Genomic DNA, 15,379 nt, shown 5'->3' on the forward strand with positions numbered 1-15,379 from the left:
TGACAACACGACTACTACTACGGCCACGCTAAGCTTTGTAGACAGCAGCTCTGCTGCCACGACAATGAACGACTGCAACCTACGCCCCAGTGGTCTGTTAGCCACTGTACTTGCGTTGCCTCCCCGCTGTACTCAAGCACCGAGCTGGCCCCTCAGCAAACGGCTTTCATCGCCTTTCATGCAAGCGGCTACTATCGACCCAAGTGCAATTTCGGCAACCACTACACCATTTTCGTCGACACAGCTGGAGACGTCAGTAGAACATGCTGCTTCACGACGCATCTCGACCATTTTTGACGCGGCGACCACGTTCACTGCAACTCCACTGCAGTAATCGAATAGGACGCACGAGACGCACACTGTGTTAATCGAAACCGATCCCGAGGAAAATGTGTCCCCTGACGAGCTCCCACAGCCCCGTACTCCTTCCGGTACCAGAACACCAACGGATTGGACGGTGTCACCGGTACCAGAACACCAACGGATTGGACGGTGTCACCGGTAACCCTCTAGTCCGCTCCAGAAAGCCTTGCCAGAGGACTGTAGCATCCAGCTTTACCTTGCTCGCATGGCTATATGCATGCCGAGTTCACGATGCACAACTTGAAGCGGCCCCCACCGGCACTCATGTGCGCCGTCGTGCTTAAACGTCGCCGCCTACGTCGCAAGCGCCGATCACGAAGGCGGTCTTCTGCACTGGTACAACAGTAAGAATTTCACGTCAACCGCCTTCTTTGGCACTGCGAAAGCCGGACACGCGTGCGCTGGATCCATCATGTTTTTTAGGCTCATCACAACCTGCTTTTGACTTCCACAATACGCAAACGCCCCAGTCATCATCAGGCGTCACCTTGCGGTTCCGCGGCAAGAATGCGAACCGACACTGTGTTCAACTCTCTTCCCTCCACCCCAACTTCAAGGTTGCAGTCGTGATGCTTTTCCACCGGCACACTCACGGTGTGGAACGCTGCGCTTAAAACGCCCGCTTTCCCAGACTCATCCTGCCATCTGCATTGAGATGGATACTCGCGGCCGACTGATATGGGATTGCCCGAATCGTAGTAAAGTTCGTACGCTGCTACACTCCCAGCCCAGACCACCGAAGGCTACAATGCATTCCGGAAGCCCTTAAGATCATGACGTGGACTTTTCAAGGATCTTTACCGTGGACACACTTTGTACGTATGCAGCCTTGGCCTTGCCCGTGCTTCCCGGTATATATAGCTCTCCTCGCTAGTTTGCTGCTCATGTCCTTGTTTTCCTTTTGTCGCGCTCCGCGCTAGGGGGGGGGGGGGACCCTGTGTAGCGGCCGCTTCAAGCGCCTACCATCATCATCATTGGCCGGTACCATATTCAGTAGCGCGTGCGTCACGCACGCATGACAAGCCACGTGCAAGAGAGAACACCCAGGCTTTCGTCAAGACTACTTACAGGAATACTGAACGACCATTTGGCACGGTTGAATGGTAACGTAATTGTGGCAACTGAAGCGTCGCAGGGTGAGGAAGGGCAGGTGTGGGCATTTTTAGTCCAAAGCTTAACTGGGCAGTCTTGCTGCGGCTACAAGACTTCACTCCAATATTTCAAGCCGAACTCCTAGCGGTAGTACTGGCTTTAAAAGAAGTTCCTCCGCAGCACTTGAATATAGTTATAATTACACACTCTCTATCGGTCTGTTCCGCTTTGGCATCGTCTGAAAATTCACCCCTCATCCGTGCATTCAATTTTCTGGTGACTTCCCATTTGCAGGACATCTGCCTCATTTGGGTTCCCGACACAACGGTTTACTCCTTATTAATGAAGAGGCTGATTCCCTGGCGCATTCGTCTTTGGATGGCCCTTCGGTTGATCTTTGCCCTGTTCCGGCTACATGAGTGGCTACATCAGGGAGCCGGTAGCAATTGAGGATAAGTAAGGTAATGAACTTGGTAACACAGGCTACCCAGATAATTTCTAAATCAGAGTGTACATTGATTGTGTATGATTGCAGAGTCTTATTGCAAAAAGTATTGCAAGAAGTACAGCTTCAGCTTTACTCATTGGTCCGGATTCGACTCGACATCGCCGGAAACCATAAGCAATGTTTTCAGTACATCAGAACACAAGTTGTATGGCATACACATTAATCGCTTTAGTACATCGCAATGATTTGGAGGGCACGACACCGCAATGAGACAGGGATGACCACACTTGGTACAGGAAGCACCATTCATATAACTGTACGCGGCGCTTCCGCTGGATGACGCCACCGAGCCAACCGATCAGGCGAGCGGAAGCCGCGCCCGCGCACCGCCGCCGCAGAGAGCAAGAAGAGCGCTCCCCGATGGGCCGCGCGAGCCACCGTTGCAAAGAGAAGCACTTAAATAAAAACGTGTTGTTTCAGTTAAACCTCGGCTCTCAATAATAGATAACATAACTAACATACAACATCAGTGGTCGTGAGTCACCCATCCTCGATGCGGCGCCGTACCCAAAGTAGGTGGCTAAAGGCTGGCGCTTAAATGCTCCACCGTTGACGTCACGAGCCGATGCGGAAGTTGCACGTTGCGAGATTGAAGGGCCGATTTCATCCAAATTTGGCCTCGGAAGGGTTTCAGTAGGCCAAGGAAGAGGCGGGAAGTCGCTGCCAGTCAGCTCGCAGGGTCCGGGGACCCAGGAGCAAACAGCCCGTATGACCGCAGCCTGTAACATCAGTGGTCGTGCGCTACCCATCCCAGATGCGGCGCCGTACATAAACATTGTGGTGAAACCAAAGAGGAAGATAACAACACTCCTGTGTCGTGTTTATTCGCGCTGTTTTACCACAATGAATCTGTACGAACTGGCCCAGTTCTGGACTTTTTTAATTACATATATTTTGCCTCAAATATACCTGCAGTTTTCTTGGCACTAAATAAGGAGGACATGTATGACAAGTGCCAGCGGCTCCAGGACTTTCGAATGGTTCTGCTTATAAAAACCTTTTGCTCCAGTTTCCTCTTAACCATTGGCCGGGAGTCTGGATCGAGGGACGAACGGGTATCGTTTCGAAGCCTCTCTTTGGGTGTGTGATGACGCGTGACTGCGGTGGCTAGGTACAGCGGCCTTGGAGGAGCTACGACGACAAACCGGGCGCCAAAGTTCTCTGCGCTTAAAAGAGCGAACATTGTGAATCGTGCGACGCCCGGCATTACCACAAAAACGCAGATTTCGCCAAAGTAACCCCTGTAATCATTATAAAAACGTAATCAGAGATAATTGATCCGACAGAATTTTAAAAAACCAAGAAATAAGAAGAATAGAAAAAGCGATAATGGCGAATGGTGTAGCTCCCTGCATTTCCACAAAAATGCAGAGGTGTGGAAGTAACACACTTAATCGTTATAATACAGTAATTGGAGATAATTGGACCCAGAGAATTTTGAAGAACCAAGAAATACAAAATGGACAAAAATAGCGAGATCCCCAACCGTGTAACGCCCGGAATTTCCACAAAAACGCATATCTGGCGGATGTCACACCTTTGGTCGTTACGTTATAATAGAGCAATTGGAGACAGTTGGTCGGCCAGAATTTTGAAAACCAAAAAGAAAATAACGCCCTGCATTTCCACACAAAAGTATATTTGGTGGAAGTAACACCTCTACTCGTTATAAAAGCAGATGTGGAGATAATTCGTTGTACAAAATTTTGGTGATCCAAGAAATAAGAAAAATAGAATGAAATAGCAAAAATCGCGAGTCGTGAAACACCCTGCGTTTCCACAAAAATGCAGATTGGGCGGAAGTACTACCTGTAGGCGTTTTAATAACGTAAAGGGAGATAATTGGTCGTACAGAAGTAAGAAAAACAAAAAAAAATTGCCTGACACACTGTAGACAAGCGGCATGAGAATGTTACGCATTAATGCACAATTCTGTGGATTTCTGCATATTTGTGTCATTAACAACGAGTGTTTTTTTTTTCTGTTAGGGGTGGTTAAACTTTTCTTAAACTTTCTATTACAGTTCGGAAACTCCTTAAAGGGACCCTGCAACACTATTTGAGCAGTACAAGTAAACCTGCGCGACGTTTAGATTACACTGCCAGGAATACCTGAGCCAAATATTACACGTGCACGTGAAGCGGTGAGCGCGCAAATCGATGTGAAAGACGCGGAAAAACAAACCGCTCTCTCTTCAGTTGTCCTCATTATGCATGGCCTAAGGACGTCACATAGGCCATGGCTGCCCGATCGGCTGTCACTGGTCAACTTCGCGGCTAGATTCTCCCATTTCCGTCGTCGTCATCGCTGTGTACGAACCTCTTATATGCCTGAACCTGTAGGCACAGTTTTGCCGTTTATTTTGTGTTTTGAGTGCGCGCGGAGTTTGAGTGATGAGCTCAATACTTCCCTTTCAACGGGACCACTCGACTACAAACGTTTATTGCTTCAAAAACGCCCTACCAACCCGAGCGCGCACTTGCGAGCAGGCACCCATGCCTGCTTTTTTGTGGCACCAGACCGGAAATAGGCCCCTCCGCGTTGCGGAGAAAAGGAGAAAACTACCCGGCATGTGATATATCGAAGGCCGCCGAAGAGAACGCCGCGAGCCGCCCCCCTCTCCGGGAGAGAGCGCGCAGCTTTCGTCGCCTTGTCCGCGCTCGAGTTGAGAGGGAACGATTATGCGCGATTTCTCATTGCGCGTAGTTTCGTTAATTGTGAACGGATTTTCATAATTCTTGCGGGAGGAGATTTCTGGGACAATAGACTTTATCCCAAAATACAGTACTAGTAGTCGATGGCAAGTGTTGCAGGGTCCCTTTAATATATAAGGAAGAGCTACTTACAGCATTCTGATGAGGTCCCATAAATAAGAAGTTCATAAAGCGCCAAAAGGAAAGCTGACAACTAGTAATAAAACATTGGGAACTTAGGAAGTCGCCTGAATTTACAGCAAGTGACAGAATAATGTCTTGTTTTTAAAAGAAATTAGTTGTAATATATTTGATAACCTCGCTTGACATATTACACAAACACATTTATCTCCGATTGTTTCCTCAACAGGGATTCTTAAAGTGAAGAAGCTATTCGAGACAACGGCAATGACGGATATCGGCGCGGAAGTATATGATACTAAGCTACCTTACTGTGAACGTTATGACGTATGGAGTGAAGACTATTTAAGGTGTTTCCTTAAATATGCGGGATTTCCCGGTATGCATGTTTGCTGCACCTGTGCTATGGGCAACCATAGCAAGTCAGTAGTAGATGAAAGACTAAGGTAAGTCAACATACACATAATTTTTAACAATGCATACTTGCGTTTCAAATCTAAAAATGAAAACCAGTGGTGTTGGCTACTTTTGGATAACCCTTCTCCGAGTATGGCTATTTGCGCGCGGCTCCGGCCACTTTAACTCACTGCCCTATAACGCTCTCGGAGGCAGCGATGTGACCGATTCGACAACTTTCTCTTAAACCATGTGGCAACACGAGGCAATGAAAACGCTGAGCCACAGAGCACATATATTTAGAGAGAGCGAGAGAGAGAGAGAGAGAGAGAGAGAGAGAGAGAGAGAGAGAGAGAGAGAGAGAGAGAGAGAGAGAGAGAGAAATAACTTTATTATGTTTGTTGGGTAGTTGGACGTGGCGGGTGCCCCTAGTTCAGGGCTCCAGACTCCAGGACACCGGTGGCTGCTCTGGCGATCGTTCGGCGCTGCTCGTCGTAGTCGGAGCTAGACAATGCCTCACTCCACTGATCCTCTGTCAGCGGGTGTTTGTGAATTTTTTTGGCACCCTGCTTCCGTATGCTAGAGGGGCTACTTGGTTGCACTTGGGGCACAGCTTCGGGTATTGGGTTGGATACCGGTTGTGTAGACGGGAGAGGTGAAGGAAGGTGTTCGTTTGGATTGAGCGGAGTGCTGTTTTATCCTGTCTTTGCAACATGGGATCAGTATGCGGGAATTGAATTCGGTAACAAGGTAGCAAATTGGGCGAGTTGGATAGCATTCATGGTGGTCAGCGCGAACGGAAACAACACACAAAGACACACAGCGCCTGTGTCGTCTATTCTCTTCTTTGTGTGTTGTTTCCGTTCGCGCTGACCACCATGAAATAAATTCGGGTTGCTTTGTAGTAGCTTAGATTTTTGGAATATATGGGCATATTAGGAACAGGAAACTCTGCTTTGGAGCTGTCAGGTCGGGGAAGGGAGGCGCGAGCCCCAGCGTGAGCCTGTTGATTGCCCTCTAGAGTTTCATCGCCAGGGGCCCATATGATTTTAATAGGATTGTTTGATTTGTAGCCGATTGCAAATCTGTGGGCTGTTTTGCGGATTCGCTTTCTCGCCCATTGCCTGCAGGCGTTTTGGGAGTCAAAAAAATGTTCATTCGTGCATCTTGTTGACCTGAAATGATAGCTAGAGCGATATCCGCTTCTTCTGCTTCAAGAGATGATGATGTCCGCACGCTAGCAGTTTTGGTACGTCGCTGTATTGGGTTGGGCGCACAGATGGCGGCTATGCCACCGGCACTCGTAATGGCAGCATCTGTGTACCACGTGTACGATGAATTCCCGTATATTCTTTCGATATTACGGCCTTTCCAACATTCTGCCGTGGTGTAGTGTAAGGTTCACGTTTTTAGGTATGGAGGCTACTTTCAGGGCCCTGGATATGCAATCAGGAATCTCGTGGGTGGTTGCGTGCATGGTGTCATGTATTGCGTAGCCCAGTCGCTTAAGGGTTTCCCTGCAATTTTGACTGGTTTTTATCCTCTCAAACTGGCCTATTCTATGTGCCTCGAGTATTTTTTCAACTGTACTGCTGATACCGAGTTAATTTAATTTCTGTGTCGACGTCCATTGGGGTAATCCTAGCGCAGTTTTGACTGTCTTTATAAGCGCGGCATTGAGTGTTTTGATGTTACTGGCTATTAAACATAAGAATGGAGCTCAGTATGCTACTCGTGAAATCATGAGAGCGTTGACAGTTTATAAATGTCCCCCTCTTTCATCTCGTTCCTTCTGTTAGTTACTCGGTTAATCATTCGCAGTGTTTGTTCTATTTGTCTCGTTAAATGATTTGCTGCTGTTCCGCAGCCATTCTCCTGGTGTAGTCTCAGCCCCAGCACTTTTAGTGTCGTTACTGTTGGGATAGGTTTCCCGTATAGGTTGATTGTCATCGGAGTGGGTGGTACGTATGTTTTTCCCGGTGTTCCTTATAGGATTTGGAGTAACTGATTTCTCCATCGAGCATTGTAGTCCATCCTGGGAGGCATGCTTTTGCACGGCCGTTGCTGCTGTTTGTAGGGCTTCTTCCTTTCCTCCGTCGAACTCCGTGGTTGTCCATATGGTTATATAATGGGCGTATATTGCGTGTCGGATATGGGGGATTCTGTTTAGGGTTTCTGAAAGCTTGTGCATTGCTACGTTGAAGAGCATTGGAGATATCACCGAGCCCTGTGGTGTGCCTTTATTCGTTGCTTTGTGCGTGTATGTGCGTATATCCCCAATTCCTATTGTGGCCTTCCGGTTCTCTAAGAAAGAACGAGATAGTTAAATATTTTAACTCCGCAGTTTAGGTCGTTAAGGTTGGATAAAACTGTTTGGTGGGCGATATTGTCGAACGCGCCTTTTAAATCAAGGGCCATGATGACTGTTTGTTTACACAAGAAGCTGCATCTAAAACTTGTTCAATTATTTGTAGTAAAATGTCCTGTGTTGACAACTTTGGCCGAAAACCGTATGGTGTGGTAGGGAAGAGATAGTTAGTCTCGAAGGAGTTCTGCCGTCTATCCACGACTACATTTTCAATTGTTTTATCTATACAGGACATTAACGATATTGGCCTCATGTTGCCTATTAACACTGTTGTGCCCGGATTGGGGAGAATTATCATTTCTGCGTGCTTCCATTCCGGTGGCAGGGTGCCTTCCTCCCAGTGGCTATTGTAGTAGTCTCCGAGAGCTCCTATAGATCTGTGCTCAAAGTTATTCCGTTTTTGCCGGGTTTGGTGCGCTTTGTTATCTTAGTAAGGGCCCTTCTGATATGCTTGTCTGCAATTGGCCTGTCTAGGGGTGCGTTGGCGTCGCCGCTGTACGTGCAGGCTTGTGGCCCAGTCTGTGGGAGGTTTCGGAGATATTTGTCCACGAGTGCTGTTTTTAGTTGTTCTCCTGTTCCCGGGAAATTGTGTATAATCCTGTTTACATTGTGTTTCTGTTGCTGGCTGCTCTGTACTGGGTCTGCTAGTTGTGTAAAGGAGTACTGACACTAAAATTATCGGTTTCAGTTTTTTATGCTGTAAAGAATACCTATTGGCCCAGTAATTACGCAAATTGAGCCGAAAGCCGTCAGCCGCCAACACAGAATTAATTACAGCACGTTTATTGGAACCAGTTTCAAATTCGTTCGCCGCGCGGGAAAATGGCCGTTCGAAGGCCAGCCTGCAAGCGGGCCAGTCTGACGTCGCGGTCTCACCCGTGACGTCAGGGACGTTCGCCGCATCGTCTGCTACGCTTGCACATGGTCCGCACTCGCCCGAGCAGTCGACATGTCGTCTGAATCGTCAGACTCGGATGAGTCGCTGCCACCCGACAGACAGAGCAACTTTATTTTGCCAGGCGATTAGGCCGGCGATGTTTTCACCGTCGTCCGTTTTTTAATATCACTGCGGCGCGAACCAGCGCAGACCATGATAGCAACAGCTTGTCGCCACCCTTATAATCAATCTGATCGCCAAAAAGAAGCTCCACATGCGAGAAAGTAGATGTTAGTATGGTGAAAAATTGTGCTAAGGGTTGTTATCAGCACTGAATTTAAAAGCGGCGTTCAGATATTTGCCGCGATGGTAAGCCTACGGTGACCGGCAGCGAGGTTCGGCGCTCCCACCCAGCACTGCCGGCACCGCGGTGCGGCGAGCGGCCGAAAGATGGCGCCACCTGCGTCCTAGAATCAAAACAGGCCACGGCAGATGTCTTGGTCACCGATCGCTGAAACGGCAATTATCGCCAAAATAAAGCTCAGTATGCGAAAAAGGGGATGATAGTGTGGTGAAAAGTTGTGTAAGGGATGGTCATTCGCAGTTGTAGATACCGACGATCAAATATTCGCCACGATACTAAGCCTGAAGTTCCCAACACCCAAGCTGACCCGAGCAAAGCCGAGCCCGCTGGCTTGGGCGACAGTTCTTGCGGCTGCCGCCGCGCACAAACTCAGTCCACGTTTAGCGCTGCATGTCGTCGCGTGGAAAATGATGCATCTTGGCGTCGTCGTCGATTTGCTCGAACAGGCTTCCACGAGCAGTACTTCGCATTCCGCGAGCTTGCCATAGCACAGCTTGGGCGAGCTCGGCGACGCGCACCGGCGTGTCGCCGCGGTGCGCGTCGACATCGCGCACCGCACGGGGCCGGCACCACGCAGTTTTTGGCACCAGTGCAAGGGAACACCATGCGCCGGCCACGAACTGAAAAGCAAAGACGTCGAACACGCAAAGTGCGCAAAGTTTACAAGCATTGCTCACACAGCTACACCCGTATGTCTCCTTCCCAAACGATTACCACCGACAACAGCAGCGCAGGATATCGTTTCCGGTTCTGAAAACGACTATATGACGTCACCCTGAACCGGCCAGACACGCCGGCCGATCTTTCGTCACGCCTAAAGCGATTTCGCTAGTGCTGCCGATTTGTAGAAGCTCGCGGCCGGGGCAATCAAAATTGATTTTAGATGTGATTCCGGCCTCCGATCGCTGCAAACATTTCTGTGAGGCATCTGTACAAACTAATGAAGCCAATTATATCATTTTTAGGCGTCAAAATTTGGTGTCAGTACTCCTTTAAGTAGTGCCCAGGGTCGATAGAAGCGCAGTGTACGTTGTAGGTTTTTACACATATTTGCCCCGTTTTGGTTGTTTAGTTCTCTCGCGTATTAATTTGCTTCCGCTGTTATCTTCGCTATTTTAATTTTGAGCTTCCTGGTCTGTCTTTGCCTTTTCCATCTTTTCTTTAGGCTCCTCCACAGATGGAGTTGTCGTTTGCCCACTGCTGGGATGTCTTCCGTGCCCACGGTCTCTCTCGTGTGCTAGTTTACATGCGAGATTAGTTGCATTGTCCACTCCTGTATGTCCCGTATGGTTTCACTTTCGGTGGATCTATCCTTACGGACAGCGTCCCAGTCTGTGATATTGTCAGTTATGCTCTTCCGTTTAGGTGCTGTTTTCTTTATGCTAGTGATTAGTATGTGATGGTTGCTACCTAGGTTTTCCTCCGTGTTTTCCCAGCTGACCTGAGTTACGTTTTTAGTGAAGGTAAGATCCGTACACGTGTCCCTGGTTATACTCGTTCCCATTCTGGTTGGGTATTTGGCATCGGTATGCAGTGTCAGATTGAGTAAACTGGATGCTTCATATGTCTTCCTTCCCTTACTGCATTGTTTGGTGTATCCCCAGTGGGGGTGTGCGGCATTGAAGTCCCCTAATACAATTAGGGGGTCTTTATTTGCTATTGTGGCTGTGGCTGTCATTAATTGGTGTATTTTGTAGTTGTATATCCTTGAGGGGGCTATAAAGATTAAGTATCGACGTCCTGGGTTCACCTTTGCTTCCGGGAAGTATTTCGATTAGTGAGTGGGCGATATCCGCTGAGCCGATATTGTGCTCATTTGCTGTGTGCTTTTTTTGTACAAGAGTAATGACTTAGGTGGGATCAGTCCCTGGAAAAGACTCGAATCCAGTTATGGTCACTTCGGCATTGTTTTCCTGTAAGGAGATAACCTCTTGGGGTTTTGCATTTGGGCATAAAGCGAAAGGGTGCTTCGTTTTTGCCTGATGCCCCTGCAATTCCACTGCCATATGTGGAACATGTTTATTTCCTTTCTTTTTTGACGCTTACCTATCATGTTAATTTCCGTCGGTTTCCATGGTGTTTTCGTTCTTTTTTGGTCATCGCTCTCATTCAGTTTGTCCATGATGCATTTATACAGGACGAACAACTGTTAGATTTGCTCTCTGAACTCGTGGAAACTTTGTGCCACAAAGAGAAGGTCAAGAACAGCTGGGGTTTGAGTTTGGGGATTTAGCGGGATTTTCACGTGTTGTGTTTGTGTGGATGAGGTTGGCACGGCTGGTGTGTGAGGTTGGGCAACAAGTGGGATTTCCATGGGTTGAGTTTGTTGGGATGAAGGGGGCAAGGTTGGTGTGATGGGTTGGGGTTGGTAATGGTTCGGTTAGTAGTTCCTTGTTAACTCTTTCGCTACCGGGCCTATTCAAAATCGATCAATTTTATCGATACTTTGGGCGCGCCTTTTAATAGCGTTCCAGGCGTTGCTTGAACAATTAAAGCTGTTCGGAGTGAGATCAGAAAATGGCCTTTCAAAATCAGTTTTGGTTTCATTTTTGCAGCGAAAACGTGATTTTTGACACGCTTTTGAATCACCTGGGTGTGGAAAAGGGGCGTGGTCTTCGCGCGTCACTGCTACCAACGAAGAATGCGTGCCACTCGTAATTACTCTGCACCAGCGTTTGTTTTTTGCTCTCAGGGCGTGAATAGTGAACCAGCAAACGATTTTCAATCGTGAGGTTCGCAGTCTGACAGTAATAATCCCAGAAATCGGCTGAAAATGTCAAGCAGTGCCTGGTTGCAAAGCTACTTTATGAATTTAGGCTGTTTTATTGCCTTTGCGCACGTTGTTCTAAGTTCTCTGGTAGTTCTACTTACCCCAAGACCATTCGCGAACAGTTTACAACAGTTTCGGTTTCGTTTCTGCATAGCGAAATTTATATTTAGCGCTACTACGCAGTTATACCAACTTCAAGGCTACCTGCCATGGCGTCTGGAGCGTCCGCGACTGATCCTCGAACAAAGCATGCCGCTCCTGATTTCCCCCCACCCTAACCCGATTTGTGCGATAAGAACTTCAGATGCAAATCAAAAGATCATACCCAGTCGCCAGATATCTGTTCCGCCGAGGACAGCGCTTCAAATCGGCCTCACACTGCCAGCTGTTCGTCTTCCAGTTTCATTTCCATCATCCATGTGAGGGTATATCTGGGTGTCTAATGTTGCTACTTAGTTGAACTGTCTATTCGGACGGAGTCTCTGATAAGTGTTTGTACTGTTTCATTTGAGAACTGTTAGGTGGCGCTGCAATAGAGGAGGCTCGTTGTGCTGATCTTTTTCATCGCGCAACTGCTACTCGGCCAAAGATCGCAGGGCACGATTCTAGCGCATCGTACCTCATTTTTGCGAGAAAGGCTACAATTGCAAGTAAGAAGATGATAATAAAGCTCAGCTTTATGTTTTGAGAGATAACTGACCGTGAACGTCAGCAAGCATCAACCACGGCATTCCGTTTTCAACTTCGTGCATGTTTTTTTCCGCATCGCGTGCTTGTCCCAAATATTGTGCTCGCTGTAAATGCAAAGTCAGTCATTGACAAGATGTTTTCACGTTATGTGGGGCCAAATTGGTGCCTCTGATAATGTCAAACCGCCAGATTTATTTCAGGGAACCACCCGAAATTGCACATTTTGAATTGGAATTTGGGCTTCACCGCATGACACGAGCACCGTGTGTGCTAACACTTCTTTTTTATATCGGACAAACTGTTCCGCGCAAGTCCACATTTTTTTCTGGGGCGTGTTTTTGTAATGTTTCCCTACAGAATTTATGTTCTATTTTTTTTCTACTACCAGTGGTTTGATATACACAACTCCTGTTTTATCATTTTTTTCGACAACTTGACAAAAATTTTGATTTTGATATTTTTTTCACTATGATATATAAAAACATTTAAAAACTGGTGTTATTGGAAAGGCCGTTAAATAATCTGCATTTTGTGTTCCTGTAATTAGTGCCTAACCAATTTTAGCAGAAAAAAAAATGTTTTCTTGAACCCCTAAAATTTGGTGAATTTTCTGGCGGTAGCGAAAGAGTTAAAATCTTTGGTTTGCTGCAGTTTGCTTTTGAGTTTGATTTATGCTAGAATATGACTTAAAGTTGGGTAGTTTTTGTTGGAATCATTTTCGGGAGCAGTGGAGATAAGGCGGTCTGCCCACATTACCGATGATGATTCCTGCCCTTGGTCCGCCTTCGGGCCATGCCTGGTTCCTGACGGGGATCTTGGTATGGATCCCGCGCGCCGTCCATTGTCAACATCCTGGTCTATCCCTGGTGGTCCTGTAGTGGTTGATGTGTTGGCTGGTTTTCTTGTTTTAGACTTGGACCGGTGTCGTTGTCCGGTTTCTGTTTCCAGTCCTATTTTCCGGGTGCCGCTGGTTGAAGTCTTGACATCAGTGGTTTGTTTCGGTTTTAGAGGCGGTCTGTATCGCTGGTTGCAAGCCTTGGACCCCGTTGAGTGTTCTCCTTGACAGATGGCGCATTTAGGAGTGCAGAGCTGTTGTGGGTTGTGTTTTTCTTTGCAGTCACCGCATGCCCCCTCTGGGGAGTTCGGGCAGATATCTTCCCGGTGTCCCATCTTCCTGCACACGCGGCATACAAGAGTGGACCTTCTGTAGGGGTAGCATCAGACGTATTCACCCTAGTAGCAGATGTGGTGGGGCAGAGTTTTTCCCTCGAATGCGATCGCTGCTGAAGTGGAGTGCCCGAGCATTCTCGCTTGATGACGTTATATCCGTCCGCCCGTATCTGGTCTTGGAGCTCTTCCTCTGTGGTCCCTTGTGGAATCTGGTGAATAACTCTCTTAATTGAGTTGTCTGGAGCCGCCAAATAGGCGGTTACTTCACACATTTGCCCATTGATGTCGACAGCTCGGAGGTTTTTCAGGTATAAGGCCGCTTGAGCGTGTGGTGTGTTTACAATGCCGATGTTCTGGTTTGGCTTGATGATGAGTGTCCAGGCACTTGAAATTCCTTTCGACGCTTCCACCGTTTTGCTCAGCGCTCTCGATAGTGGTACCGATCCGATGGAATTTAATTGCAGGCCGTTTCGAGGTCGTATGATGACTTTGTGTTGGTCTCGCGGTAGCAGTGGCTGCCGGCTAGACCTCATAACGGCTACCGCGTTGGATGTTAAGAGCTTGCTGACCGAGATGTATTTCCCATTCATGACGGTGTGCCATTCGTATAAAGGGTTCTTAGTGGTTTCAGGAAGCATTGCGGCTTCGTCGGGAAGTTTGCTTTGGTCCATTTCCCCGTCCCCGGGATATGGTGGTTGGAACATCCTCGCTTGGGCCCCCTTTTGTGGCTAGGCCTTTGGTTGTGGCTAGGCTAGCAGGGCCGCCACCGTTGTGAGTTTTCGGTGCTCGCGGAATTCCGAAAAAAGTGGCTCACCGAGGTGAATGTGGTCTCACCAGGTTTCGTAGGTAGAGTTCTCTTCTCTCCGTTGGCGTGGTTTCTTCGCGGCTTTGGACCGAAATTTGTTGCTGTGATGGCCTGGAGGAGAGCCGACGGGGAGCGCTTTCGCCCTCTTTGGCCCACTGGTGGTGGTCCCTAGTCAATTATTTACAACAGCTCAGCAGCTTACGGGCCAGCGGCAGCTATGCCTGGCCGAACGCTCTAGTTCTTAGGAGCAGGGGAAAGAAGAAGAAGACGCAGAGAGCGAACACCCTTTGCATGGGTTCTGCAGATTTTCACCTTTTTCTGCTGAAATTCAACTCTGGGACTGATTTCAACACCAGGACCTGTTGCAACTTGTCATAGTGCACCGGAGGACAGCATTTTTGCTTCTGTGAGCGCTTTTTTCGCCGAATGTCGGACTCTTTCCGCTACTAGGTGTGCTAAGCCTACTTCGAGCGCTGTATAAGCAACTCGAGCGCGCCCAATGTCGGACTCGACCGTCGCCGCTGGGGACCGCTCTGCGGACTCAGCGAGCCTGAACGCAAGTGAACCTGAAGATATGATGGCCGAAGAATCAAATCAGGGAGATCATGAGGAGCTCACATCAGACTCCATCACGGATTCAACGTGGATCGACGTCGTCAAGAGGGCCCAGCGACGATGCCAGCGGAAAGCAGCCCACGAGGTAGCCGTAACGACATCCACTGCAGCGCCATCGCACCAGCCTCTACGCAGATCCGCACCCAAGCCAAGTCCGTTTCCCAGGGACGACTATAAGCTAGTTTTACGTCCCCAGGGTGGCCTGAAAATTGCCAATGTAGACTGGGCTGAAATTTCTCTCGCCTTGCTCAACTCCGTCAATTTCACTTGGCGGCAGGCCAACCTAAAAGTTCGTTTTGACGCCAAACAGAACACTGCAACAATTAGCACTCCGTTCGAGAAAGCAGCGAAGGCTTTGAACCAAGTGAAGCAAATTAAGTTGGGCAACGTAAGCCACCCCGTACACGTCTATGGCCTCGCTCCTGATGACTCGGTCAAAGGGCTCATCCGAGGAGTGCCGCTACGTTTCTCGGAGGCGGAACTCTTGCAAAATATAGATCAATCCAAGCATGAAATCTACGCATGCA

The 15,379-nt window shown here is 48.3% G+C and overlaps 1 protein-coding gene across 1 annotated transcript in view; it reads left to right on the plus strand.

Annotated features, from left to right (window-relative positions):
- The window catches only part of LOC144172484 (4-pyridoxate dehydrogenase-like), a 201,435-nt gene that overhangs the window by 170,722 nt on the left and 15,334 nt on the right, over positions 1-15,379 (plus strand). The window contains exon 10 of the mRNA XM_077701179.1: positions 5,027-5,243. Coding sequence (XP_077557305.1) covers positions 5,027-5,243 — 217 coding nt within the window. The remainder of the gene's footprint in view (positions 1-5,026; positions 5,244-15,379) is intronic.

Source organism: Haemaphysalis longicornis, unplaced genomic scaffold (genome assembly GCF_048455015.1).
Source record: "Haemaphysalis longicornis isolate Haplotype H1 unplaced genomic scaffold, Haemaphysalis longicornis Haplotype H1 scaffold_227, whole genome shotgun sequence".
In the NCBI taxonomy this organism is placed as follows: Eukaryota; Metazoa; Arthropoda; class Arachnida; order Ixodida; family Ixodidae; genus Haemaphysalis; species Haemaphysalis longicornis.